This window comes from Chenopodium album, chromosome 16 (genome assembly GCF_948465745.1).
Source record: "Chenopodium album chromosome 16, dcCheAlbu1.1, whole genome shotgun sequence".
Taxonomy (NCBI): Eukaryota; Viridiplantae; Streptophyta; class Magnoliopsida; order Caryophyllales; family Amaranthaceae; genus Chenopodium; species Chenopodium album.
In genome coordinates, this window is record NC_137849.1 from 43349879 (window position 1) to 43377228 (window position 27350).

General features: G+C 32.2%; 5 protein-coding genes and 1 pseudogene across 6 annotated transcripts; 4 read left to right on the forward strand and 2 right to left on the reverse strand.

Moving 5' to 3' along the window:
- Positions 1 to 2376: 2376 nt before the first annotated feature.
- LOC145585445 (uncharacterized) lies at positions 2377 to 7055 on the reverse strand. 2 transcript variants are annotated; one of them, XM_081642143.1, is made up of 5 exons: positions 6996 to 7055; positions 5591 to 5717; positions 3735 to 3905; positions 2860 to 2953; positions 2377 to 2786 (listed from the first exon to the last, which is right to left on the reverse strand). In XM_081642143.1, exons 2-4 carry the CDS (start codon positions 5690 to 5692, stop codon positions 2870 to 2872), a joined length of 357 nt encoding a protein of 118 aa, XP_081498269.1. In that variant the 5' UTR covers positions 5693 to 5717; positions 6996 to 7055; the 3' UTR covers positions 2377 to 2786; positions 2860 to 2869. The 2 variants fall into 2 exon arrangements, with proteins under 2 accessions (XP_081498269.1, XP_081498268.1); XM_081642142.1 differs by having other exon boundaries at positions 2377 to 2953.
- A 2624-nt stretch (positions 7056 to 9679) lies between these two features.
- On the forward strand, positions 9680 to 11042 carry LOC145585446 (histone H3.3). Its single transcript, XM_081642144.1, has 5 exons — positions 9680 to 9804; positions 9915 to 10013; positions 10306 to 10382; positions 10471 to 10561; positions 10659 to 11042. Exons 2-5 carry the CDS (start codon positions 9942 to 9944, stop codon positions 10827 to 10829), a joined length of 411 nt encoding a protein of 136 aa, XP_081498270.1. The 5' UTR covers positions 9680 to 9804; positions 9915 to 9941; the 3' UTR covers positions 10830 to 11042.
- Positions 11043 to 14137: 3095 nt separating this feature from the next.
- LOC145585447 (histone H3.2-like) lies at positions 14138 to 15083 on the forward strand. Its single transcript, XM_081642145.1, has 4 exons — positions 14138 to 14221; positions 14327 to 14397; positions 14664 to 14754; positions 14913 to 15083. Exons 1-4 carry the CDS (start codon positions 14144 to 14146, stop codon positions 15081 to 15083), a joined length of 411 nt encoding a protein of 136 aa, XP_081498271.1. The 5' UTR covers positions 14138 to 14143.
- Positions 15084 to 17719: 2636 nt separating this feature from the next.
- On the forward strand, positions 17720 to 19319 carry LOC145585448 (histone H3.3-like). The gene is made up of 5 exons (XM_081642146.1): positions 17720 to 17806; positions 17912 to 17988; positions 18187 to 18277; positions 18365 to 18473; positions 19252 to 19319. The coding sequence occupies exons 1-5, from the start codon at positions 17735 to 17737 to the stop codon at positions 19317 to 19319; spliced, it is 417 nt and encodes a 138-aa protein (XP_081498272.1). The 5' UTR covers positions 17720 to 17734.
- A 2326-nt stretch (positions 19320 to 21645) lies between these two features.
- On the forward strand, positions 21646 to 22530 carry LOC145584356 (histone H3.3-like). The gene is made up of 4 exons (XM_081641215.1): positions 21646 to 21723; positions 21899 to 21975; positions 22154 to 22244; positions 22360 to 22530. The coding sequence occupies exons 1-4, from the start codon at positions 21652 to 21654 to the stop codon at positions 22528 to 22530; spliced, it is 411 nt and encodes a 136-aa protein (XP_081497341.1). The 5' UTR covers positions 21646 to 21651.
- A 2997-nt stretch (positions 22531 to 25527) lies between these two features.
- Positions 25528 to 27350, reverse strand: LOC145585450 (aldehyde oxidase GLOX pseudogene; annotated as a pseudogene).

Here is a 27350-nt window from a genome sequence, read left to right on the forward strand (position 1 = left end):
GATGAAAATGATAAAAATTAAAGTAAAATTAATTATAGTAGTAGAAAATAAAAAAGAATTTCTTTAGACTTTCTTTGTCTGATCACTGTAAATTATTTTTTTTTTTTATAAAAAATAAATTTTGAGATCGTCTTTTTTTTCTTTTTTGATTTCAAGCTTTTACTGTTTTCAGACTTCAGTGGACTAATTCAGCGGGGTGTGTGACTTGGTAATGAGAAATGTTTTAGAGCGGTTTTCTTAGATAATGCTAATTTCTCGACTTTAAGCATACTTATAAAGTACCTATAAGTGATTTACCGATTTTTGTGTTCTTAGAAATATATCAATGTTTTTCGAGTATTAATTTAAGATACAGAAAACATATATGTACAATGTATTTGTATAGTATTTTTTACCATTTATAAATGATTTTAATAATTAAAACAAGTAAACAATAGGTCTTTTAGTGTATTGTGCATATATAATCATACATCAATTTTTTTGGATAGTAAAGCTCTCCACTTAGGGTCTGTTCTCTTACGTTGAAGTTTAGTTCAGTTCAGTTCAGCTCAATTCAGTTCAGTTCAGCTTCTAATTTCCTTCTCTTACAAAATATTCAGTTCAGTTCAGTTCAGTTCAGCTGAGTTCAGTTCAGTTCAGCTGAGTTCAGTCAATGAGAACAGGCCCTTAATCATGATGAGGTCAATAGGTAATTTTGCATATACTTTTCTGTCATGAGGAAGGTAATTATTGCTTTTCAATAATAATTACTATGTGTATTAATTTCAATGATAATTATTGTTTTTCAATATAAATTATTGTTATTAGGCTTTAATCACTAGTTTCCTTTTATGTGTATCATTTTGAAAGATTAATATACTCTTTGAATCTTTTCGTAACATAATATACATTATCTAATTTTTGTCAAATATGTACTACGTACTACATACTATATTGGTCGAAACCATGTACATTGTTATTAAAACTCAATGACAATACATGACTTCCCAGTATCCCACCATGTGTCACTATTAGTTTAAGATAAAAATGTTATTGACAATTGTCACACTAACATGTGTGTATATACTTTTTTTTTTTTTTTTAAAAAAAAAAAAAAAAAAAAAAAAAAAAAAAAAAAAAAAAAAATCCTTGGTACAATGATACATAAAACATAACTAATATTTTAATTCATGGTTGGAATGATTAAATTGTTCGCCTTATATTTAATTAGTACAAAAACTGTAATTGGTTTGGAGTATCATTAGGAACTTTGATTTATTGTCCTAGTTGAAATATTACAATTTACCGTTGTTACCGTGAGGTTAATTGTGTTACGGATTGACCCATAACTATGAAATTGAGTAAGACTAAGGGCGTGTTCGGCAAAATATAGTTGTGAAGGTAGTTGTAGCCGTGAAGGTAGCTGTTAGCTGTGTAGGTAGTTGTTAGCTGTTAACAAGCTGTTAGCTGTGAAAATAAATAATTTAGATATGAGTGTTCGGTAAAGTAGCAGTTGACTAGCTGTTACATATAAAAATCAATATTTTATTTTTAAAACTATAGATTAAATTTTCAACAGTTACTTCAAAAGCTACCTCTAATTTCAAAGGCTAATCTTTCTAACTTTTCATAAAAGCTACTTCCACCACTAAAAGCTACCCTAACCACTACTTTGCCAAACACTCACATTTTTTGTTAAGTAGTGGTTTGACCAAGTCAAACCACTAAAAGCTACTCAAAAACTAACGCCGAACACGCCCTAAACCTTTTTTTAGATGGTTTCAATTGGAATTTTGTGGCATTTAATTGAGGACTGTAGCGGAGTGACTTGCTAAAAAAGTGTCAATGTAACAGTTTAACTAATTTGTCTTTTCACTTATTTTGTGCTTAGTTTTGCCTTTTTGTATGCCTTTTTACTTCATTTCTTGCTTTTATTAAGGGGTTTTGCCAATTTGCCCTCTCTTAAAAAATGTAATTGTGTATGGATCATCATGATCTACAACTTATTTACATTTACCAAAAATCAATGAATGGGTAAATTTTTTTACAATCACACTAATATTGCCATATACATTTTTTAATTTTATTTGACAGGAATTATGCCATATATTATTGATCTAAATATATACAAATTGTAAAGGTCAATATCATTGATCTTTATTAATTACAGTGACATAAAACTTCCTTTGACTAAATAAAAGGAGGAAAATTATTATGACCAGTTAACACTCTAATTTCCCAAATAAAGTAATTGCAACAAACTAATGAGGGTCACAAAAATAGTAGGATACGTCTTACATATGCTAATATTAAAGTGGTTTCCATTTTAATTGAAATTAGTGTCAATGTGACTCATTTTTCCTTTTAGCTGTGCATCACTTGCTAATCTTATACTGGTAAGATTAAAAGAATCATATTCTGCACTTTTTACTTTCACTTAAAAAAGATTCACAACAGTGACATGCCACAATTTACTTGAGAATATACAAATCATTGTACCTGATAAAGTAAAGGAAGTTATAGAATAACAAGCTAACAACATTTCCAAGGGGGACTTCTACCTAAAAAAAATCTCGGAGATGTAGAAGTTCATCAGAGGCAGAGCAAAGCGTGACATAAAGCGTGGCATGAAGATTTATGGACGGTCCGGTGTTCATCTTCTTTCCCAAAGGCTGAATCGACACAGGCTTTGTGCAGCATATTTGAAACTGATGGTGCAAGTGCAAGAGCAAAATTTGGCAAAAGTATCTGATTGATTGCACCTGATTGGGTGTGTATACTTGGAAGCTGTTGCACAAAGCCATCAGACAGAAGTAATTACTAAGGCTATTGATTTCTGATGTGCACCCAAACATGGAAGCTGTTGCACAAAGCCATTACACGCAAGCATCTAATCGGTGTTTGTTTTCTTCTCTATGCTTGATTTAGTGAGTATGAATACACCGACTACAATCAGTAAGGCACCTGCGAACCACTGTTGCCAGAATTGAGAATTACAGAGATAAATTAGCATGGCAATAATAAAACGCATTATACGTATAACATATGCGTATATGATGATTGACAAGATTTAATATGGACAAAGACATGGGGCTATGGACAAAGACATGGAGCTGTGAAGTGGAATCTGGCTAGAACACCAGACATTCAAAAGAAATTGTAGCACAAGTAGTAGATTAAAACTTTGAAAAATACAGTTCACCAAATCATAACATGTACTAAAGATGATAACTAAGATGTGCGGTTTTTAATTGTGTAACTATGCAAATGAGTTCTTGGGGTTAAGAGTCTTAAGAACAAACTTCAAAGTGTGGTTTTTACTTGTTTTACATCTGTCCAGTACTCCATACAAAAATTTAATCTCATTGATCGACTCAAATAAACAGCTTCAGTCAGATGGGAAAACAAATTAATGCCTACACAATTCCATTGGAACTATAAGACCAAGCAAGTTCATATAAATATAGTTCATATTAATCTTTAGTTTATCTAACAAGAGTTTATCAGATACAGCCTTGTGTATTACAGCTGCAGCACTTTTATATGTTAGTTACTTTCCAAGAAGAAACCCATTTTTAAAAGAGAACTAGGATAGCTTAGCTTAACGTGAGGTTTGAGGAAGACATTGAACATCAATAAAATCATGGTCAAAGTTGTCAAACTAAGACCATAACATTGACCAATATGGTTTGACCAAATATGCATTGTACAAAAGAATCTATATAGAAGAAAGGAAATTCTGAGACTTTCTTTACCTTGGCTGATAATGTCTCTCCAAATAAAAGGAAACCAGCCAGACCAGAGGAGAGGAAATTTGTAGCAAAGTTTGTCACAGTAGCTTGTAGAGATGAAAGTGCCCTAAGGCTGTTGACGTAGCATCCCCACATTGTCACATTAAACGCAATTACAAGGCTGTATTTGACAAGCTGGTCACAAAAAACATATCCACATCAGTTACTGTTTAAGTTCTATACATAACATACTTGGGTCCAGGAACAATGCAATGCTCAATACACAAACATAATTTCATTATGATAACAAAAATGCCACCCAGGCCCAAATACCCATTACCCAGCACACACTCAACAAAAAACTATCCCAGTGAAAGCTGTGAAGCTTTAATAGCTGCAAGTACTACACACAAGACTACAGGGGGATTGTCTTGCTTCAATGCCTTGGCTAAAACAGGAGAAAATTAACAAGACTGCTCAGCTCAGCTCAGAACAGGCTCTTAGAGTCAACATCTGGGTTGGTAACATACTAATATTGGAATCGTGTAATACACAATTACTAAGCCTAACTTAGGTTCACTTCTAACCATTGTCTTAAAAAGCAAACAGAAGCAACAATACATTGATATTCATCAATTTGCCAGAGTATTAGATAGATTCTAAATTCTAACTATTCATCCTTCAATTCTTCCTGTTCCCTTATAGCTAGGTAATAAAAGATAAGCTAGTAAACTCCAATTACCACTAAATGCTCTCTCTTCATCTATGTCATTTTTAGTTTTTTACATCGAATTATTCATAATAACTCACTTCCAGCTTGATTTAAATTGTCTACGGAAAGACTCAACTTCTATGGATTCTCTTCTATGGATTCTACTGATATTCTCTTTCTACCTTCCCATCATTATATAACACCATATTACATAGAAGATCAACATACTTATCTTGCCATATTCACTACTACTATCAATGGCATACATTCAACATGTATGACCAGTTGCGCAATATGTTGCCTGTGAATATATGATACCAATGCTTCACATTTGCCAGGCACTGTCAATGCTACGCATAGCCTACACCAAAGGCCGTATATGGTACTGGCTATGGTACTTCCCATATGGTATTTTGCCTTGCAACTTGTTTCGTACGGTGTAAATAACTAACTTTTGTGATTTCATGTTTGTCCATTACAGTACATCTTAGCAAGGTAACAAGCTAAACATAGCCTACACCGCAGGCCATTTTGCCTTGCAACTTGTTTTGTACGGTGTAAATTACCGACTTTTGTGATATCACATAAAACATTTCTTGTTGTCCATTACAGTGCATCTTAGCAAGGTAACAAGCTAAACATAGCCTACACCAAAGGCCGCGTAGGAGCACCAACAGGCAAGATCCTACACTAAAAGACAGATGATCGATCTTCGAGTGCATCACCAAAACATGTCGAATCTCCCACCACAACAAGCTCCAATCAAAACCCTCACAATCAAAGCCCTTTCCATGTCAAAAAAGCAGCAGCATTTCGAAATTAACCAGAGATTGTTCATGATGTCTACTTAACAAGGTCAGATCAAAAATCAAGCTCCAACATGACTTCATTGCTCAATTAGATCCTCAAAAAAATCCAAATTTTCCCAACTTAATCAATCCCAGTTCATAAACTTGCTTTTAAACAGAATTCAGGCTAATTTCAAAGCTAATTTCCATGGATGACCAAATTTCACATACCAAATTCAGCAACTTGATTTGTTCAACTTTTCTCAAAACCTAATCTAATTAATCAAAACCCCATTTAAATCCCATAACAAAATCGCAAGAAAATAAACTGATGAGTAAATTATGACAAAAATGAGTAAAAGAATGAAAGAAATTAGCACCTGAGAAGAGAAGTACTTTGCAGAAATGGCAGCTAAGGCTGCGGTGAAGCCCGCTGCTACTGCCCATGCGTAACCTTTACTCTCTCTCTCCCTACTTCCCATCTCTGTCTCCGAGCTGCTGGGATGCCTCAGGCCCTGTTCTTTTGAGCTTCTGGGCAGAGCAGAACAGAGCAGAGCAGATTTCAGCAGAGCAGAGCAAAGCAGAGCAGAGCAGAGCAGATTTCAGCAGAGCAGAGCAGATTGAAGCAAGCAGAGCAAAGCAAAGCAGAGCCGAGCCGAGCAGAGCAGAGCAGATTTCATTAATATTAATATTATTATTATTACTAATATTATTATAATTACTAATATTATTATTACTATTATTATTATTATTATTACTATTATTATTATTATTATTATTTTTACTATTATTATTATTATTACTATTATTATTATTACTATTATTATTATTATTATTATTATTATTATTACTATTATTATTATTACTATTATTATTATTATTATTATTATTACTATTATTATTATTACTATTATTATTATTACTATTACTATTATTATTATTATTATTATTATTATTATTATAACTACTACTACTACTACTACTACTACTACTACTTATACTTACTACTACTACTACTACGACTACTACTTATACTTACTACTACTACTAAATTTTATTATTAAATATTAATTATAATTAATAATATTTATATTATTAAATATTAATTATATTATTAATATTATTATTATCAAATATTAATTATGTTATTATTAATATTATTATTATTAAATATTAATTATATTATTATTAATATTATTATTATTAAATATTAATTATTATTATTATTATTAAATATTAATATTTAATAATATTATTATTATTAAATATTAATTATATATTATTATTATTAAATATTAATTATATATTATTATTATTAAATATTAATTATATATTATTATCATTAAATATTTATTATTATTATTAAATATTATTTATATATTTTTATTATTAAATATTAATTATATATTATTATTATTAAATATTATTTATATATTATTATTATTAAATATTAATTATATATTATTATTATTAAATATTTATTATTATTATTATAAAATATTATTTATTTATTATTATTATTAAATATTGATTATTATTATCATTAAGTATTAATTATTTATTATTATTATTAAATATACATTATTATTATAATAATTCAATATTAAGTATTAATTTTAAGCAGAGCAGAGCAGGGCAGAGCAGAACAGAGCAAAGCAGAGCAGAGCAGATTGAAGCAGAGCAGAGCAGATTTCAGCAGAGCAGAGCAGAGCAAAGCAAAGCAGAGCAGATTTCAGCAGAGCAAAGCAGAGCAAAGCAGAGCAGAGCAGCTCTAAAGAACGGGGCCTCAATATGTGATCCCGTCAACTCATACTATGTTACTCCATGTCGAGAAAATTGACCCATATCAAATTACCCGACTCGAAAGTGAAAATATGTGAATCGAAATTCAAATACTACCCAACCCTATTCAAACCAACTTGACCCTTGGAAAATGACATAGCAAACAAAGCGAGCAATATTAGGGGGTGTATTCTATTCACTTTATTTTCACTTATTTGAAGTTATCTGAACTTATCTGAATTTACCTTATTTAAAATTTATTTTAGTTGTAACTAGATTAGTTTCCGCATGTTGTACGATGGTAATAAGTAATTATTTTTCATAATTCTTTCATTTCTTTGGTTGTCAATAACTTTTAAATTTGAGTGGGCAGTTTATTTTATAAATATTCAATAAACATGTACATAATCCTTTTTAAAATTTAGCTTCATACTCTAAGGGTCTGTTCACATTAGTGAGCTGAATTGAAGTGATTGGAACTAAGCAGAACTGAACTGAAGTGATTGGAGTTGAAGTGAACTAAACTGAACTGAAATGAATATTTTACGAGAGAGTGAAATTAGGAGCTGAACTGAACTTATTGGAGCTGAACTGAACTGAACTGAAATTAAGTAAACGTGAACAGACCCTAAGTTCTAGTAAGTAAAATGAAAGGGAAAAAAATGACATTATATATATGTAAATTTAGATAGAAAATTTTTAATAAGAGCTTGACACATAAGACATTTTTAAAAATGATAACATCAGCATGTTTTGTTTTAATAATAGTTAATAGGTTTATACCCGTAAAAAAAATAGTTAATAAATTTGTACACGAGTAACCCTTATCAGAACTTATTAAACCTGAATTGAACTTATTACACCTGAAATAGGTGAAAATAAGGTGAACATGATAGAGTTTGTTTTGTTCTATTCACCTTATTTTCACCTATTTCAGGTGCAATAAGTTCAAATAATTTTAGTTTATAAAAAATAAGCTCTGATAAGGGTTGTTAATACGGTGTACAAATTACAACTAAAATAAGTTTTAATATGGTGTAATTAGTTCAGATAAGTTCAGATTGGTGAAAATTAAGTGAATTGAACACTCCCTAATTTGACCCAAACTAATAATCAACTCAAAACAATTTGACCCAAAACATATTTCAACCTAAATTGCACCAATCCAAATCTTTATGAAAAAATAATTTTCATGTAAGAAAAATAATTTCAATTTTATCGGCTAAATTCGACTCAACTGGAGTCGTTTATTTTTTAAGCTCAATAGTCATTTAGTCAATATTATGGTTGAAATAGTTGAAGATAACATTTATTTTTGCCTGTGGGCTTGTGTAAAATACATTTAGGGCCTATTCTGAGGTAAGTTTGAACTGAAACTGAACTAAACTAAATTGTTTTATGAGAGAAAAGACTAAGAACTGAGCTGAAATTAAGCTAAAGAGAACCGGTCCTTATTCTACTCATTTGATTTTCACTCAACTGAACTTATTATTTATTATTTATTTTTTTTATTTTTTTTTTATTTTTTTTTTTTGAAATGAACCTATTTGAAATGAAAAATATTGTTCTAACTACACTACACCCTTTGTCCCTATTTTTGCCCTATGATCAATATTTGGTCAAATTTTGACCTTAAATTCTCAATAATTTATAAGAGCTAATATATATATATATATATATATATATATATATATATATATATATATATATATATATATATATATATATATATATATATATATATATATATATATATATATATTAGAGTTTGCCCCATCCGGTTCACCGGAGCTTAGCTCCGACTACATCCGAATCCGACTCGGGTTGCACATCTGGCTTATGATGGGTGAGTCTCGCAACAAGAATTTTCTACATTCGGTGAGGCTTGAACTTGAGACCTCCCTTAAGCGACATCAAGTTACTTACCACTTGATCCTACTCTTGTTGGTTTATAAGAGCTAATATAGTCATATGTAATCTTATTGAATTTGTTTTCATTGTATATTTTATTAATTTCAAGTTTTGTTTTTAACACATATGGAATATAGAGATACATGCGTTTTAGACACATGAAAATCAAACGGGATAAAAAAATGGGTACGTAGAAAATACTTTATGCTGTTTAGCTACGAGTAGTAAGCTAATTTAAAATTGGTGGGGAACTCACCTTGTGATTTTGAGGTCACAAGTTTGAGCCCCACTAACTATAAAATGCTTGGGAGTAGGGGGATTCCCTTACCTCCCCCATCTACTCTCAAGTGCTGACCTGCGGAGCTGAACGGACTAAACTTGTGAGAAGTGTCAGTTTAATAGGATCTTTCATCTTACCTATAAAAAAAAAATCAAAATACTTGGGCCTATGGGCTCTCCCATTGAGATTTAAATTGGAAATATTGAACAAAATGAACCTGGCCAAAGTTCATAATTTGGTCCATACAATTACGTAAATCATTTACCAATCTCACAATTACCGACCTACTAGAGAGTAATCAAAAGATAATTACTCCGTATTTAATTAATTAATCAGATAAAAGAAACACAAAAGATGTTACTAATCCGGCCACCCATAAAACCAACCAATCAGAACTCAGTATCTCAAACATCAGGATCGATGACGTGTCAAAATAGACAGTAACGATTACGTGTCCATGCCCCCCACTTTCACCCCCTTCATATCCAACCAATCCGCACCCCTTTTCTCTCTCTCTTATAAAAAGGCTCCCAATATCAAATTCCCAAAAATCATTCAATCAATTTAATTAATTCCTGCTTCTTTCTCTTCGATTCAAAAACCCTAATTCCCGATCTCCAGGTACAATCTCTCTTCTGTTCTGCTCTATATCTCTTGTTCTGATTGATTTCTTGTTTGTTTGAATGTTGGCTGATTTTTTTTTTTTGTTGGTTTCTGGGATTTTTCTGCAGTTTTTTCGATTGAATTTTTGATTTCCAATGGCTCGTACTAAGCAAACTGCTCGTAAATCTACCGGTGGTAAGGCTCCCAGGAAGCAGCTTGCTACCAAGGTATTTCATCTTTCTAATGGTTTCCTCTGATTAATCCGTCAAATTATTTGGGTTTTCTTCGATTCAATTCAATTTGTTAAATGAATTTGGGTTTTTTTCGATTCAATTTAATTTGCTTTGAAATTGGGGTTTGTTTTAATTCTATTCAATTAAGAAATTGGGGTTCTTATTTTAATATTCAATTCAATTCGTTCAAATATTTGGGGTATTTTTTTCGATTCAATTCTTTTTGAATTAGAATTTATTTCGATTAAGCTCGTTTAATTTCTAATTGATTAATTTGTTAACGAAGGCTGCTAGAAAATCAGCTCCAACCACTGGAGGAGTCAAGAAACCTCATCGTTACCGTCCTGGAACTGTCGCTCTTCGGTAAATATTCAATTTTGTAAATTAATCTTCAATCATTATTTGAATCAAATTACAATTGTGCTAATTATTTGAATTTTTTTATGATCAGTGAAATTCGCAAATATCAGAAGAGTACCGAGCTTTTGATCCGCAAACTCCCCTTCCAGCGTCTTGTTCGTGAAATTGCTCAAGATTTCAAGGTAAAAATTAGTTACTATTTCATCAAAATTTGTAATTGTTGTTTGTGTTATTGGGAATTGTTACTGATTAGGGTTTTGTGTTGTTGATGATGAACAGACTGATCTGAGGTTCCAGAGTCACGCCGTATTGGCACTTCAGGAGGCGGCTGAGGCATACCTTGTGGGTCTGTTTGAGGACACCAACTTGTGCGCCATTCACGCTAAGAGGGTGACCATCATGCCTAAGGACATTCAATTAGCTCGTCGTATTCGTGGCGAGCGTGCTTAAGTTGATTGAAGAAGGATGAGTAGCAGTTTTTAGGATGAGTTTGATAGATTAAGTTAAAGATACAGCAACATTTAGTGGGTCTGTTGGTGTGGTGGTGTATATACTCTATACCTACTTGGGTGATTTGTTTTGAAATACATTGGATACTTGTTTTATGGTTTTCGGATTTGTTTTGAACCAATCAATTGAATTGCTTTAGTTATTGCATCTGAATTCATCTCTTTTCTTTCTATTTGTTCTGTTGTGTTTTGTTGATTGGTTTTTTGATTTATTCACTGATTTGTTTCAAATGTTGAGTTCTTCCAAGTTTTTATGGGGAAGGCTTAAGATTTAATTTGTTACCCTATTTGTGCATAATTGTTACGAATCCCATTAGAGCAAGATTAGCCCTGTCTGGTCTTAATTTTAATTAATTTTCACATCAGATTTTATATTAAATTTAATAATTTTTTTAATTTTAATTAATTTTCACATCAGATTTTATATTAAATTTAATAATTTTTTTAATTTTAATTATGTTAAGACTCTTTAAGACTCAATCAGATTTATCTCTTCAATCCTAAGACTTATTTTAGATTTATTTAAAATATTTATTAATTTTTTTTTTTGTCTTTTAACATATGTTTCAATATATTTTTTTTGAAATACATATATAATTTTAATATGATATGAATATTGTAGCAAATTTCTAACCCAATTTAGATGTTACAGTTGAAAAATAATAGCAAAATAGATCAAGCAAAAAAAAAATCAATTATAATGGAACTACATGAATTTAATTAATTTAAAGGCATGAAATTTTAAAATTACACATATTGCATTAAAACTTTGGAACATGATTTTTGTATACAAAAAAATTAAAATCAACGTACATATCTATAAAAAAAAATTTGTATACAAAAAATTAAAAACTACGTTCATATCTATAAAAAAAATTTGGAACAACGTACAAACATGTGTTTTTTTTTTAAAACAACGTACATAGATTTTTTTTTTAAGAAATGTACATAAATTATACTGTATTTAAAGAACTAAAAAAAATATTTATTATCAAAACACCGTGTTTTGATGTATATATAGGGAAAACACTGTGTATAGTGCATAGAGTTGAGTCTTAAGAGCAAGATTAGCCCTGTCTCGTCTTAAGATTTTTTTCACGTGCCACATCATATATTAATAATTTTTAATATTTTATAATTATGTTAAGACTGTTTAAGATTCAATTAAATTTAGATCTTTATTCCTCAAACTCATTTAAGATTGCTTAAATTTACGTACAATTTTTATTTTCTTTTTTATATACGATATTTTAATAGTATAATTTGCAATCGTGTCGTAAATTACATATCTTACATAGCTGAAAAATAATATCAAACCACTAGATACAAAATTATAAATAATAATGAAATAACATGAATATTGCATTGTGATATATATAGACATAAAACCATTGTCGAAAAATTTACATGAATATTGCATTGTGATATATATATATATATATATATAAAACCGTAGTCGAAAAATTTACATGGTATTTGATTAAAATACAACAAAAAATAGCAAATAAAGGAATACTTCGTATTAAAATACAATAAACAAGTTTATCAATAAATATATATACAATAGTCTATAACATGAATATTAATAAAATTTACACTATACATTTTTTTTCAATAAAATTAAATCAAATTATTGTTAATGATGTTGGGTCTTGAATTTTCAAGACTCCATTTAAGACTTTCTTCATAAATGCTGAAAGTTTGTAAAGTCTTGTCTTAAAACAGTTTAAAAGTGATTTGATGATGTCATGTATAGTCTTAAAACTTAAAAGTCTTAAAGCTACTTTGGGTATGGGTGGTATGTACAAACTACTAAGCAGTAAGCTTTGATGTTTTCTGCTGAACGACCTGATAACGCAGTTACGGTTTGCCTTAAGTTGAGTCTTGTGAGGCGAATATTTAAAATACAAGATGAGTTTAGGGGTATGGTTTTAGGGGGAGAGCGGGGGAAAGCTGTAGAATGAAAGATGAACTTGAACCCCGCAAAATTATGTTGGTCTAGGTATGGTTTCTGTACATTATCGTCCCAATTATTTTGTGTAAATTGCAAAATGCAAAGGTTTGTTCTTTAAACTACATGTCTTAGTGTCAAGTCCCGTGGTGGTTGTGTGGTGCCTTAAATGAGCTAACTAATTAATGAGCTGAATCAGAACTCAAAAGTCCAGCACCCAAACACCCCATACATCTATATTACAATAAAGTGATACAACCAAGCAACCTTAAAACTAACAACCTAAATACTCTGTACAATACTTCCTCCGTTTCTTTATATTTGCAACACTTTCCTAAAATGCAAATGTCATTATAGTTGCAACATACCATAAAAAGAAAGTTTTTATGGAGAAAAATGGAATATTATCTTTATTTAAAACACATGGCTCACTTGATTATGCTCTTAACAACCTTTTAACCCCACTTTAAGCGTATTATATCATGTGAGGTCCACTACTCTTAAATACCGTGATAAAGTGTGTGTTGCAACTATAAAAGAATGGAGGAAGTATAAGTTTTCAGTAGAGTAACCAATGAATGACTAATGAAGGTTTGTAATCACAATCGCGAAATTTGTCGATTTGATGTGTTGTTCTTGGATTTAACAATTACTCCTACTAATTGAACTTGTACATTGAAATTTGAAACTCAACAAATCGATAAGTCTCACAAAATAAACCTCAGCCCAAACTCCACATTCAGCTCCTTCACACACAACCCATAAACAACCCAAAAGATGAAAAGAAACACAAATATTAAAAAAAATAATCCACCCAAAAAACAAGTAAACAACTAAATCAAAATTGAGAACAAGAGTGTTCTACTTTGGATCACTGACGTGTCACATCAATTCAGTTATTAGTTTCTTATAAGAACCACGTCCACGTCATCTTCTTGCACTTTCTCCGAATTCAACACCCCTGTTTTACACTCCCATGCAGAGCTTCTCAACTCCACCAAACATTCCTAGCCTCTGTCTTTTAGAACCCTAATTTCTGATTTCCACTTCTCCTCATTTGGTAATTACGACGATAATCTTTAGATTTGATTCATTATGGAGTGGTTTTGTAATCGATTTCTTTCTTTAATTTCTTTGTTAAGCCCTTCAGTTCGATTTCATTTGCTTTACTTCATTCTATTGTTTTCTGGAAATTTGCATTTCTTTGAGTTCTTCAGTTTGAATTGTATGACATCAATTAATTGATATACAACTTGTTAATTTTCTGGAATTCGCGCAGTTGTTGTAGTTGAATTCGAATCGAAATGGCTCGTACTAAGCAAACTGCTCGTAGATCTACCGGTGGAAAGCCGCCCAGGAAGCAGCTTGCTGCTCTAGCCACCGTAATATATATATATACATTTTTTAAGAAAATAAATCTCGATTTTGTTTGTATTATTTGATTGTATCTATTTTTTTTTTTAATTCTATTTTTAATTAATGAGTAGGGGGGAGGAGAAACAATTTCAGGAAGAGTGAAGAAACGTCGTTGTTTCCGTCCTGGAACTGTCGCTCTTCGGTATATTTCCGATTCTAATTAACTTTTACATTGTATTTCAAGAATTTCATTAGATTTGACATAAAATTTAATTTTTTTCCTTTTTTTTTTTTTTTTTTTTTTTTTTTTTTTTGGAATTTTAGCTCAAGAATTACGATTGTTTTAGCATGCAACTTGAAATTTGTAGTAATTTAGATATGCTTGAATTTATTTTGATTTAATATTTCAAGAATTCAGTAATTATATGCTCATTTAACTTTGATTTTGTTCCAATTTTGATAATGTAGTGAAATTCGCAAGTATCAGAAAAGCACTGAGAAGTTGATCCGCAAAATTCCCTTCCAGCGTCTTGTTCGTGAAATCGCCCAACAATTTAAGGTTAAATTCATTAACATTTTATTTTAATCAGAAATTTGAATTTAATCATTCAGAATTAATTGAAATTTAAATTGTGGAATATTTCTGAATTAGGGCTTTTTTTTTTTTTTTTTTTTTTCTTTTTTCTTTTTTCTTTTTTGGGTTTATGTTATGAGCAGATTGAGCTGAGGTTTCAGAGCGAAGCAGTGATGGCACTACAGGAGGCAGCCGAGTTGTACCTAGTGGGTTTGTTTGAGGAGACTAACTTGTGCGCCATTCATGCTAAGAGGGTCACCATTAAGCTCGAGGATATGCAGTTGGCTCGTCGTATTCGAGGCGAGCATGCTTAAGAAAATTGAACAAGGATGTAATGTCCTAGCAGATTTTAGGGGAGATGGCAATAAGGTTGTGTTGAACTTTGTAGTTGCTCTGTTAGTGGTGGTGTATATACATTCATAAGTACATAAATACATACATATATACACTCGATATATAGGTAGCTAGTTGTATATGTTTTGGATATTAATTTTCGAATTTTATGTTTTTGAGATTGTAATATTGTATTAGCTAGGAAGTCTGCTTTTGTTTTGAACAAGTCAATAAAATTGTTTTTTTGTGTAGTGAATTCTGAATATATTACTTTGTATCGTGTTTGCAATATATTTTGTTGTTTGGTTGGTTGATGTTTACTTTTATTGATTTTATATATTAATTGATCAATTTAGGTGGTTAATTAGGGAAGAAGTTTATAGATTGTTTGATATATACAAGTATTTAATGACTGATTTTTTCAATTTTAATTTACCGGAGTAATGTTACAATGTTGCCTTGAATTGATTATTTCAAAATCGATTTTCACTCATTTAAAGAAAGAGGTAGTAGTGTTGGCTAAGTCTTTTTTTTTTTTTTTTTTTAAACAAAGTTCACTAACAAAACAAACAAACACAAGAACCACTATCTAAAAAGACCAACAAAGGAAACGGCGGTCACGAGCACAAGCCGCCAACCAATGCGCAGGAGCAACCCAATTTCGAGGCACCTTACAAAGCTAACAAGCAGAAAATCGGGGGAGAATCTCCTGAAACAACCAGAAACAGGAAATATCAGTAAATTTAGGGTGCTGAAACATGGAGACCAGCTGAGAGCAGTCCGTGTAGATGAGAAGACGAAGATAATCTTGTTTATGGGCTCTTCGATCGGCTGTTCGTCAGTGTTGCCTAATTCATACTTGTTGGCTGGTTACTTCGTTTAATTTGATTTCGTATGCAACAATATACAAGGGAAGTTTGGGTAAAGTACTAAAGTTATAAGGAGAGAAGGGGTATATATATAGGAGCTATTGAATAGCAAAATCGGAACCCCCAAAGTATAATGGCCGTCTTACATTATTATCCTTTTTGCATATAGCTAGATTATGCATTTTAAGATTATTATTTTAACCTATATAATTCCATTATTTGTGTGTATAATTAGATCATTAAAACTTTTTTCATTGCAAGTTATGTACTCTGTATGTTTTTCACAACTTGAGCTTTTACAGAGTGAAATTCAAAGATTTGTTATTTGAACTATGTACGTCTTTACTCTTTAATGTCAATTTTAAGAATGTAGTAGTCGTTTGGTATTTTAAATGATCGACCTAGCTAATTAATGTCAATTAAGAATGTAGTAGTCGTTTGGTATTTTTCTTATTTGTATTTTTTTGAGGAATTTTTATTTCTATTTTAATTTTCAATTCAATTCAGTTCAGCTCTAATCAGTTCAGTTCAGTTCAGTTCAGTTCAGCTCCTAATTTCCTTTTTTCATAAAATATTCATTTCAGCTCAGTTCAGTTTAATTCAACTCCAATCATTTTAGTTCAGTTCAGTTCAATTAAGTTCAGTTCAACTCAGTTCAGTAAATGTGAACATACCCTTACTCAATACTATAGAGTATATGTTATCATTAAATTCCAATTTTTTTTTTCTTTGTTAAAAATCTAATTTTAGAGTTACAAACAAATGACTAAAGAATTGTAATCACTATAAAGTGCTCCAAAGTTCCAGTATTGATATTGTCAAAACAACGATCAAGTTAAGACGATCCTAAAATGAGGAGTATTATCTGAATTAATACAAGATAACAGCAGTACTATTTGTAGTGTTGTTTTCTTATCTTTAGCAATAACTAGTTGGGTTTGTACATTTAAACACAACAAATAGATAAGAATCTCACAAAATAAACCTCATCTCAGCCAAAAGTACATATTCAGTTTCCAAATATTTCAGTTACACCGTTAACTTCCTCCAAACTCAACCATACTAACAGAAAACTAGACAAAAGAAACACAAATCATAACAAACAATCCTCAATTCCACCCCCATTAAATCAACCAATCAAAATTCAGAATGAATATTCTAATTCCTTGGATCACTTTCGCGTCACATCAATTCAGTTAAACCCACGTCCACGTCATCTTCTTGCACTTTCTTCCAATTCAAATCTTTCTCTCCCCCTTAAATATCAAAATACCCCCAACATTTTACACCAGAATTTCTCTACTCAAGCAAACATTTCTCTGTAATTCCAAACCCTAATTCCTCAATTCCAGCTCAATTTCTCTCTCCTCCGTAATCGATTGCTGTCTTTAATTTCTTTTTTACTTCTTCGATTTGTTTAATTTCATTCAATTGTTTTTTCTGGAAATTTACTCTGTTTTTTGGTAATTGTTGAATCACCACCATAATCTTTAATCTTAATCGATTAGTTAACTTCGAATGTTAATTAGTTCTTCAAATTGAATTCTATAACTGATTTATTTCTTTATTATTCCTTTGATTTATTAAACTTGATTCAATTGTTTTCTGGAATTTTGCTCTGTTTTTTTCGTAATTGTTGAATCATCATGATAATCTTTAATCTTTATCGATTACTTAACTTTGAATGTTAATTTTCATTTTAACTTCAATTAATTGATTTACAACTTGTTTCAATTCTTTCGCGCAGTTGAATTCGAATCGAAATGGCTCGTACTAAGCAAACTGCTCGTAAATCTACTGGTGGTAAGGCTCCTAGGAAGCAACTTGCTCTAAAGGTACAATCATAATCTTTGATTTCTAGGATTTTTTCGATTTAAATCGATCTTTTTAATTGATTATTTTGTATTATTTCCAAGGCTGCAAGAAATTCAGTTCCTGAGACTGGTGGTAAAAGGCGTCCCGAGACTGGTGGTGTTAAGAAGCCTCATCGTTACCGTCCCGGCACTGTCGCTCTTCGGTAATTTTATTTACTTGTTGAATTACTAATGTTGATGATTTTTTCTAAGAGTATTTGTTACATAATAGTAATGTTTGTTCTTGATTTTTTTATTTTAAAAAATACATAAATTATTTTGATAGTGTTAATAATGAAAGAAGATTTCTTAATTTTGATCATTTTTTTTTTTTTTTTTTTTTTTTTTTGGTGATAATGCAGTCAGATTCGCAAGTACCAGAAGAGCACTGAGCTTTTGATCCGTAAACTCCAATTTCAGCGTCTTGTTCGCGAAATCGCCCAAGATTTGAAGGTAAAATTACACTGAACAACTTTATTGATTTTAATGATGATTTGAAATTGATTAGGGTTTTGTGTTGTTTTCTTGGATGAATAATAGCCTGAGCTGAGGTTCCAGAGTCACGCAGTGTTGGCACTCCAGGAGGCGGCTGAGGCGTACATTGTGGGCTTGTTCGAGGACGTTAACTTGTGCGCCATTCATGCTAAGAGTAGAGCTGGGCATGGGCCGGGTCAGCATGCGGGCGGCCCGGGCACGGCCCGAGGATGGCCCGGCACGGCACGGCCCGCTGAGTGGCCCGGCCCGGCACGACGGCACGCCCCTCGTGCCTCGTGCGGGCTGCGTTAAAAAAAAAACAAAAAATGGCACGGCCCGGCACGAGCCCGTGAAATGGCCCGCCGGCACGGCCCGAGGCACGGCCCGCAGCACTTGTACTTCATATTATCTTTTACTTAATAAATTTTTATGAATGAATTTTTTCAACTTTTAATTTTATGGAATATGTTATATTGTTATTTAATTTTTGTCTAATACTTATATAGTTATATGAATAATATGATATATAGTAAATTATGAATGAACAATAAATATTAATATAATTTAAATAATATTTAATATAACTTAACTCCATAAAAAATTTAATAATTATTAAATTCAAATATTAAATTGTATAATTATTCAATTCAATTTTTTCTTTCATAAAAAAAATTCAAGTTTTTTTAAAGTTTTTTTTAATTGTTTTTTTTAAAAAAGAAAAAGAAAAAAGGGTAAGCCGTGGGCCGGCACGGTGGCCGGCACGACGGGCGGCCCGGCACGGCACGACCGGCACGGTGGGCCGTGCCGTGCCGTGGACAGGGGAAGCTTGAAGGCCGGCACGGCACGGCACGGCCCGCCTCCACCGTGGGCCGGCACGGCCCGGCACGACACTGTTCATGGCCCGCCTAGGCACGGCCCACGGTAGGCCCGGCACGGCCCATGCCCACCACTAGCTAAGAGGGTCACCATCATGCCTAGGGATGTTCAGTTGGCTCGTCGTATTCGAGGCGAGCGTGCTTAAGAATGAAGATTGAACAAGCTAAAGGATGTAATAGTTTAGCAATTAAGTGTGTGTTGAATCAACTTTGTAGGAGTTGTTCTGTTAGTGATAGATGGTGTATAATACATTCATACGTACATACATATATACACTCGATAGTGCATGTGTCATAGCTAGTTGAATAATGTTTTGGATATTAATTTTTGCATTTTATGTTGTTGAGATTGTATTAGGGAGTCTCTGCACTTGTTTTGAACGATTGTTTTGAACAATTTAAGTCAATAAAATTGCTTTTAGTGTAGTGAATTCTGAATATATTACTTTGACTCGTGTTTGCAATATTCTTCGTATTTTGATGTTTGGTTCGTTATTGTTTGATTTTATATATATGTTAATTGATTGTTTTATTAGGTGGTTAAATAACTTAATTTGGGCAAAAGTTTAAAGAATGTTTGACATGAATATAAATGACCGATTTTCTCAATTTTACCGGAATAGTGTTACAAACTTACAATGGTAGTGTGATGTTAAATTTGAGTTAAGATTTGCATTGAGAATTGACAAAAAGTTGTGATGGTAATGATATAATTTTTATAAATTTATGAGTTGGAATTAGTACATTATTACTCCATCTAGAGCACATTGCGCATGATTGTGTACTTGTGTTTCGGTTGGTCTTATATGATCACGCCCACTAATTTAATTCCTTTCACTTGTTAAAAGACACAAATCATCACAGTACAACCTTATATTTTGTTGCAAATGTTTGCATTTCATGATGGTTTGATCCTAAGCCTTATCTGGTAATAGAGTTTGAGGTAGCGATTAGCGTTTTGACCAGTCAAAACACTACTATAAAAAATTTGAGAGTGTTCGGCAAGGTAGCAATTCTAGTAGCGGTTAACGATAGAGGTAGCGTTTAGGTAGCTTTTCTCAAACGTTAAAAATAGGTCTTGTTTGGCAAAAGTAGCGGTAGCAGGTAGCTTTTAGCGATCGAATAGCGGGTAGCTGTTAAGGTAGCGAGTAGCGGTCAAATAGTAGTGGGTAGAGGTTAGCTGTCAAGGTAACGGTTGATAGTATGAGTGTTTGGAAAAAGTAGCGGTTGCAACCAAAATATATCAAAATTGACATAATTATTGTTTTAAAAGTAATAAAAAATTGTCAACCGCGAATTTTGATCATCTTTCTTTAGCCTTTCTCCTCTAATGCCGCCCAAACTTCGACTGCCTTAGCGGTTTATTTTATGGTGGCCATTTGGCCAACGAATCTCCATCCCAATGATGTATGTTATTATTTTAGAGAAATCATGAGCAAGTAATGATCTTGCTTGATCATTCCGTAAGCCTCTAAAATATGCACAATACTCCACCAAAATAATGGGCTTATAAAATTTGGGCCATACCAAACAATATCAAATAAAATTGTTGTGTACACTATTAATTAAAGTTCCATTTTTTTTTCAATAATAAAAAAATTTACTTTAATAGAAACTTGGTCAATATCATGACGTTATGAGTGGCTGTGATTGAATATATTGTATTAACATTGAACGGTATAGATTGATTAGAGATAGTTACCATGGCTATAACTATATTTTTTTAGAAAATTATCCTTTGTTTTGTAAAGTTTCGAACCTTAAATCCCAAAACACGAACGGAAGATTTTATTTGTTATGGAGGCGATCACACCATCTAATCTTCAATGGTACTGATTACCATGTCACTTTACGATTGAATGAAGTAATAATAATCATTTGAATCAAACATTACAATATTATAACATAATGAAATCGAATCAACCGTTACCTTGCTCCTCACTCAACCAAGAAAATAGACACTACCCACAAAAGAAACACAAAAGTATCAACAAAAAAAAAAAAAAAAAAAAAAAAAAAAAAAAAAAAAAAAAAAACCCCTTAATCCGTGGCTTCCATAAAACCAACCAATCAAAACTCAGTAATCAGAATTAACTTAATTATCCGGATTAATGACGTGTCAAAATTAAAATTACGGTTATTATAGCCACGTATTCCTCATTCTCTCCAACCGCCTTACCCTCCAACATTCTTCAGTCTGCTATAAATAACCCCCAAACTCCATACTCCCATGCATTCTCATTCTCAACTGCACCAAATATTTCTCAATTCTCTCTTTCTTTCTTCAAACCCTAATTCTCCGATTTTAGGTATTAATAGTAAGCTCTCTCTTCCCTCTAATTCTTCCTCATTTTCTTTCTATTTCGATTATAATGTTATGATTTGTTCATTCATTTGTTCTTAGTTTAATTTGTCACGAGTTTAATTTGTTTTGTAAAAACTTCTTTGAAGTTCTTTTGGTGTTGAATTTGAATTGAAATGGCTCGTACTAAACAAACTGCACGTAAATCGACTGGTGGTAAGGCTCCTAGGAAGACACTTGCTCAAAAGGTACATACATTCATCATGTAACATCATAATCTTTGATTTCTAGGGTTTTCTTGATTAATTTTGTAATTGTCATGTAAGTTTGATTTTACTTGATTCTTGTTTGATTTTTTGATTTGTTCTTTATAATTGGTCATACTCGTTTATGATTATTTTGTGTTTTTTTTTTCTTTCGTAGGCTGCTAGAAAATCTGTTCCTAGGTCTGGTGGTGTTAAGAGGCCTCATCGTTACCGTCCCGGAACTGTTGCTCTTCGGTAATTTTCCTCAATTATTTTCACTTAACTAATTATTATACTTTATTCTAGTTGAATTTTATTTACTAATGTTGTTGATTTTTAATTTTTTATTTTTTTGGTACGTTGTAGTAATTTTTAATATTGATCTTTTTTTTTTTAAACAAAAATATATAATTTTGATAGTGCATTAATGCAGTGAAATTCGCAAGTACCAGAAGAGTACTGAGCTTTTGATCCGTAAACTCCCATTCCAACGTCTTGTTCGCGAAATCGCTCAAGATTTTAAGGTTAAATATGATGAACAATTTTATTAAAATTTTGATAAAATTTTAATGGTGTATTTCAAGTATTATTTGAAACTGATTGAGGTTTTGGTGTTTGTTATCTTGGGACGATGAATAGGTTGAACTGAGGTTCCAGAGCCACGCAGTGTTGGCAATCCAGGAGGCGGCCGAGGCATACCTTGTGGCTTTGTTCGAGGACACTAACTTGTGCGCCATTCATGCTAAGAGGGTCACCATCATGCCTAAGGATGTTCAGTTGGCTCGTCGTATTCGCGGCGAGCGTTTCTAAGAAGATTGTGGATGGATGCATGATAGACAGCTTTAGGGAGGGCTTATAATTCACCATAAAATAGGTTTTAGTTGATGTGGTGTGAATATAGTAGTATTAAACTCTATTATCAACTGTTAGAATATGTGGGTACTTTTTAGTTTGATGTTATCTTTTGAAGGTTTTTAATTAGGTTATCTAGAATAAATCATCAATGATGTAGGTTGTGTGAAGTGTACTTAATGAAGTAATTTCTAATGTTTCGATTAATAGTAATTTTTATTTTTATTTGTGCTTATGTTTCGATTAATGAAGTAATTTCTTATGTTTCGATCAATTTTGTGTTGAATGGTAATTTAATTTAACTTTTGTTGAGTCTTGAACTTCCTATCGCATAAGGATGATGTGTGTCATGTTATCTCTGTCCCAAAACCTACATTTACCTAGGCTAAAAATTCCCGATCCACTTAAAAATTAAGGAATGAAGTTATTAATTTACAAGTTAATCAATTAACATATAAATCAACTTAAAAGTTAATGGTCATCAATGTGACTTGTCTTAAGAACGGAAACTTAATTGCATTTATCTAAACTTATTTGAAATTATCTAAACTTGTTAAACATAACGTAGTTATTATTTAAAATTGGCTAAGCCCTTATTATCCTTAAATTGAACCCATATTTACTGATGAGCTTATTAGGACGTGGCCTTAATTTTATCGTATAGTCGTGATCTCTTGAACGAGCTTGTGTCGGTAGTTGTTTCTTGGTAGGTTGATACTTGATAGTAGTACCATGTGTAGGATGGACTTGGGTACACTTAAGTTCTTAATTCCCCTCGCTCCCTTCGCTTCTTTTCTATTGAAATCATCTTTACCCGCAAAAAATCATGCAAGTGAACTTGTTAGTTGTTACACACCATGTCAAAATATGTACGGAGTATATTTTCATATTTTCTCAAACGAAATTTCAAAAAAATATACATAGTATATTTTAGTCAACGAGTCATTTATAGATGAAGTCAAAATTTGCTCGGTGTATTTCATGTATTACCTCCATTACTTTTTAATTGCAATAAAGAATATTTTTTATATTTTACAAAAAATATCCCTTAGTTGTATCTAAAAAGTAACGAAGATATTAAATTGTTTTATGCGAGAGGAGTTATATATGGACTATGGACGAGTGTGTACCGCAGTACCACTACATTTTGTGATGGTTTTTCGCTAATAGGTTAGGCGTGGCCAATTTAAAATTGCACCATCTATTAACTATTAGTAAAACAAAATTAAAAATGTTGTTCTGATATCATTTGAGAACACATGTCAACTTCTTATGAAAATTTTTCCCGCAAAAATAGACTATTTTCGACATTATTAGTTGTTTTTCTCTATTTTTCTTTTTCTTCCATTCTAAGATACATGTTTCAAAAAAAATAAAAATTCTAAGACTACATAAATGCAATACTTTTTTCAAAATTAATTAATAAGATTATGATTACACTTTTTCGTAAAAAGAATATTGAAAACTTTTTTAAACAAATAACATCTATTTAATTAATGCAATAATGCACGGGACTAAACTAGTACAATAATAAAATGGGGATTGTTGAGGCATGCATAACATTGTAATTTTTTTTTTAATCACTAGGGTGGCTAACGCGCGCGATGCGCGCGTCATAACTAGCAATATTAGGAAAGCTCTTTCAGTTTGACCTTATATATAACACAACTTTAGTTGTTAGTAGCATTAATGAGAGAAAATATATAAACAAATATTTTAGGGGTATAAATATCCACACACCATTAGAGCTAACTAACATTAATGTGGGCAATAATGTAAACAAACATTTTAAAGGGTATGATTGTCCAAGCACTATTCATAAGAGTTATTTCATACTTTTAAAAAGGTGGGGATATACTTCTACCAAGTATACATCAAGATTGGGCTAGAGGTGTTATTAATTCGGGTCATCGGATGAGGTTTGGGTAAGTTGAATTTAAAGTTATCTAAATTATTGTATCCATGCGGAAATTCTATAATTGGGTTAATCACTTTTGCATAGGATTTGGTCTATACTAATTTTTTTATTTTATTTTATTTTTGGACAGAGGGAGAAAGGAGTTAACAACTCCAGATTAACCATACTTCCTACATTGTACTGCTAGCTGGTGTGTTTTATGCACCCCACTCCTATCGACACATACGGATATGTGCATACATAGTAGACCGTAGATGTCAAACAATTTTATGTACAAAAGCAAGTAGTTCCCCTCAATAAAAAAAACAAACTTATAAGTTGGATTTTGTATGTCATTGATTCACGGGTAATACAACCAATTTTTTGTTTTCTTCTTAACGATTCAATTCACGGACTGTCCTGGGAGCTCTAGTTTGACACGGGCTAACTCTAATAGTCCATGTAGAGTGAGGCTAAAACGCAAAGTCGTATCAATTATTAATCGATTAATACTCAACAAAACGCTCCCTCAAATTAAAATATTTAGTCGTGTGAATAGTGTAATCTAAAAAAGTAAAGTGACAATTGAATATATCGTAATTTGTATGTACCACTTAGCTACATTACGTATTTTTATAGAATTATGCAATAAATGGACCGCCTGATAGATCAATAGATCGAATATCTTTCATTCTGTGTGCTAGATGTTCAAAAAAAGAATTCATTTCTTTGAAGTTATCATAATGTCATGAGACAAGGACCCAAGGACCTTGTATGAGCTTATGAATGTCAACCTTAGCTTCACATGTATCATGAATATTGCAAGTAGCATATTTTGGGATTGCTAATTTCTTGTTTGTTCATATGCGCCAAAATATGTATTCACATGCATAATTTTGTGCTATATACCAACTATATTGTACGTCTATGAAGTATTTTTTAGGTAGATAAAGGAAAAATACCCCATTAAATCAACACATCTTGCATGTTAATTGTTTTTGTACTCCAACTTTAGTATATGAAACCTTGCTTGGTACATCTACAAAGTATTAGGTATATCTATCTCACAAATATTAAAAAAAGAAAAAGAAAAAAAAAAGAAAAAGAAAAAAAAAAGAAAAAAAAAAAAGAAGTTAATTTGGCATTGTATCTTAATTCTGCTCTTGTAGCTTTTTACAAAATTATGAAGAATTACTATGTAACAATTGAGTTAACAAAGAGAAAAAAAAAAAAAAAAGACTAATCACATAAGTTGAACCCAAATGCCTACGCTAGGAACACTTTGATGAACCACAAATAACATATAAAAGCCCGGAGGAGCAATGTTAATAGATCCGGGTGTTCTAACATTGACTTGAAATCGACCCGAATTCATAGGCATTGCGGGCGTTGTATTGGTTAGCACCAACAATCTTTGGCTCATTGAGAAGGAATGTGTGTTAAAAGGTGGACTAATCATGGTAACCTTAATTGAATCTAGGTCAATTAACTCGGTAATTATGAACTTAACCTCTAAGAGCTTTCCATATTGAATCTTAGAGCTAGAAGCTGGGGTAACAATAATGGGTCGTAGTTTTACTTTGGAGGAATCTAAATATGGGGGTGAAAATGCCTCCAAGCTAAGTTCGGTAGGATAAAGCACATTGGTGAAGTTGTTGAACTTATGTGGGTTACTCCCTCCCACTAAGATTCTCCCATCGCGTAACAAAATTGCACTTGAATGGTACATCCTTGGAACATGAGTTGGGTTAAGGAGTTCGAATCTAGATCCCAAAACATTGTTTGGGTGGTAGATTACTGGGCTAAGTACAGGGTCTCGACCCAGCTCCCACCCAGCACTACCTGATCCTGCCCCGTTTATTAGTAATATATCCTCGTTGGGAAGGATCACCATGTCACTCATGACACGAGCCATTGGCATAGTCTCAATGGCCCAAGTAGGATTAGGATCATTAATCTTAATTCCGGCACACGTGTTTAGAGCTGGCAAAAACTGACGCGAATGTGCCTTCAAGTATGAACCTAATGGTGCACCCCCACATATTAACACCTCCGCTTCCACATTCAACACCAACTCCAAATCCTTCAATGGTAAAAGAACCGCGGACCCCGAGCTCGGGTAGCTACGCGGGTCACCACCCGGGATAGTTGGATAGGTCCGAACAACAACATTTTTAACATAATTAAGCAATATAGCTCGATTGTTAGCAAAAATAAACAAGTTCCCATCTACATGGAGAAACACAAAAGGGTACAAGTTATTCTCCGTATTATGAACATTAGTTTGTGCTAGAAACGGTAACTTGTAAAGTTGAGAAGTAGAACGTGTTGTTTTTGGATAAAACTCATAATTGAAGGCTCTTCTACCTCCTATGACAATTATACGACCATCAGGCAGAATATGGTTGGTAGCGTACCATCTTCGGATTAGTAGCTTGTTGGGAAGTTCTACCCAATCACATACGCCACAAGATGGTTGAAAAGTTCTAACAACGCGCTCTCCATCATTGTAACCACCAGTTTGAACAAGTGTACCGTTGGGGAGGGTGGCTCCGGAGGAGCACCACGTGTCGGTTAACACGTTGAGAGGACGAAAGGTGTTGGAAATAGAGTCATACTCAACCGAGTGAGCCGTGCAATCGGTCTTTAAGGCCAAGTCATGAGGGTTCTTACGACATAGACCGTTAGGAAGTGAGACATTAGAAGGGCCAAAGTCGGTCCTATCGAATATTAAAACACGGTCATCATTTAAGAGTTGCATGTGCATGGCAGAAATACCAATACTTTTTTGTAAGAGCTGCCATTGGCCACCCCCCGCAGCACATATACTGCGAGGGAAGAGGATGAGGAAGAGGAGGAAGAAAACGGGAATAATTGACAT

Excerpts from the sequence above, each read along its gene's own strand:
- LOC145585448 (XM_081642146.1), top strand. The coding sequence starts at position 17,735 with ATGGCTCGTACTAAGCAAACTGCTCGTAAATCTACTGGTGGTAAGGCT. Across the intron at positions 17,807-17,911 it reads GGAAGCAACTTGCTCTAAAG|ACTGGTGGTAAAAGGCGTCC; the intron begins GTACAATCATAA and ends TCAGTTCCTGAG. Across the intron at positions 18,474-19,251 it reads GTGCGCCATTCATGCTAAGA|CTAAGAGGGTCACCATCATG; the intron begins GTAGAGCTGGGC and ends GCCCACCACTAG.
- LOC145585446 (XM_081642144.1), top strand. The coding sequence starts at position 9,942 with ATGGCTCGTACTAAGCAAACTGCTCGTAAATCTACCGGTGGTAAGGCT. Across the intron at positions 10,014-10,305 it reads GGAAGCAGCTTGCTACCAAG|GCTGCTAGAAAATCAGCTCC; the intron begins GTATTTCATCTT and ends TTGTTAACGAAG. Across the intron at positions 10,562-10,658 it reads AAATTGCTCAAGATTTCAAG|ACTGATCTGAGGTTCCAGAG; the intron begins GTAAAAATTAGT and ends GATGATGAACAG.
- LOC145585447 (XM_081642145.1), top strand. The coding sequence starts at position 14,144 with ATGGCTCGTACTAAGCAAACTGCTCGTAGATCTACCGGTGGAAAGCCG. Across the intron at positions 14,222-14,326 it reads AGCTTGCTGCTCTAGCCACC|GGGGGAGGAGAAACAATTTC; the intron begins GTAATATATATA and ends ATTAATGAGTAG. Across the intron at positions 14,755-14,912 it reads AAATCGCCCAACAATTTAAG|ATTGAGCTGAGGTTTCAGAG; the intron begins GTTAAATTCATT and ends TGTTATGAGCAG.
- LOC145584356 (XM_081641215.1), top strand. The coding sequence starts at position 21,652 with ATGGCTCGTACTAAACAAACTGCACGTAAATCGACTGGTGGTAAGGCT. Across the intron at positions 21,724-21,898 it reads GGAAGACACTTGCTCAAAAG|GCTGCTAGAAAATCTGTTCC; the intron begins GTACATACATTC and ends TTTCTTTCGTAG. Across the intron at positions 21,976-22,153 it reads CCCGGAACTGTTGCTCTTCG|TGAAATTCGCAAGTACCAGA; the intron begins GTAATTTTCCTC and ends GCATTAATGCAG.
- LOC145585445 (XM_081642143.1), bottom strand. The coding sequence starts at position 5,692 with ATGGGAAGTAGGGAGAGAGAGAGTAAAGGTTACGCATGGGCAGTAGCA. Across the intron at positions 3,906-5,590 it reads CAAAGTACTTCTCTTCTCAG|CTTGTCAAATACAGCCTTGT; the intron begins GTGCTAATTTCT and ends TTTTGTGACCAG. Across the intron at positions 2,954-3,734 it reads GAGAGACATTATCAGCCAAG|TGGTTCGCAGGTGCCTTACT; the intron begins GTAAAGAAAGTC and ends TTCTGGCAACAG.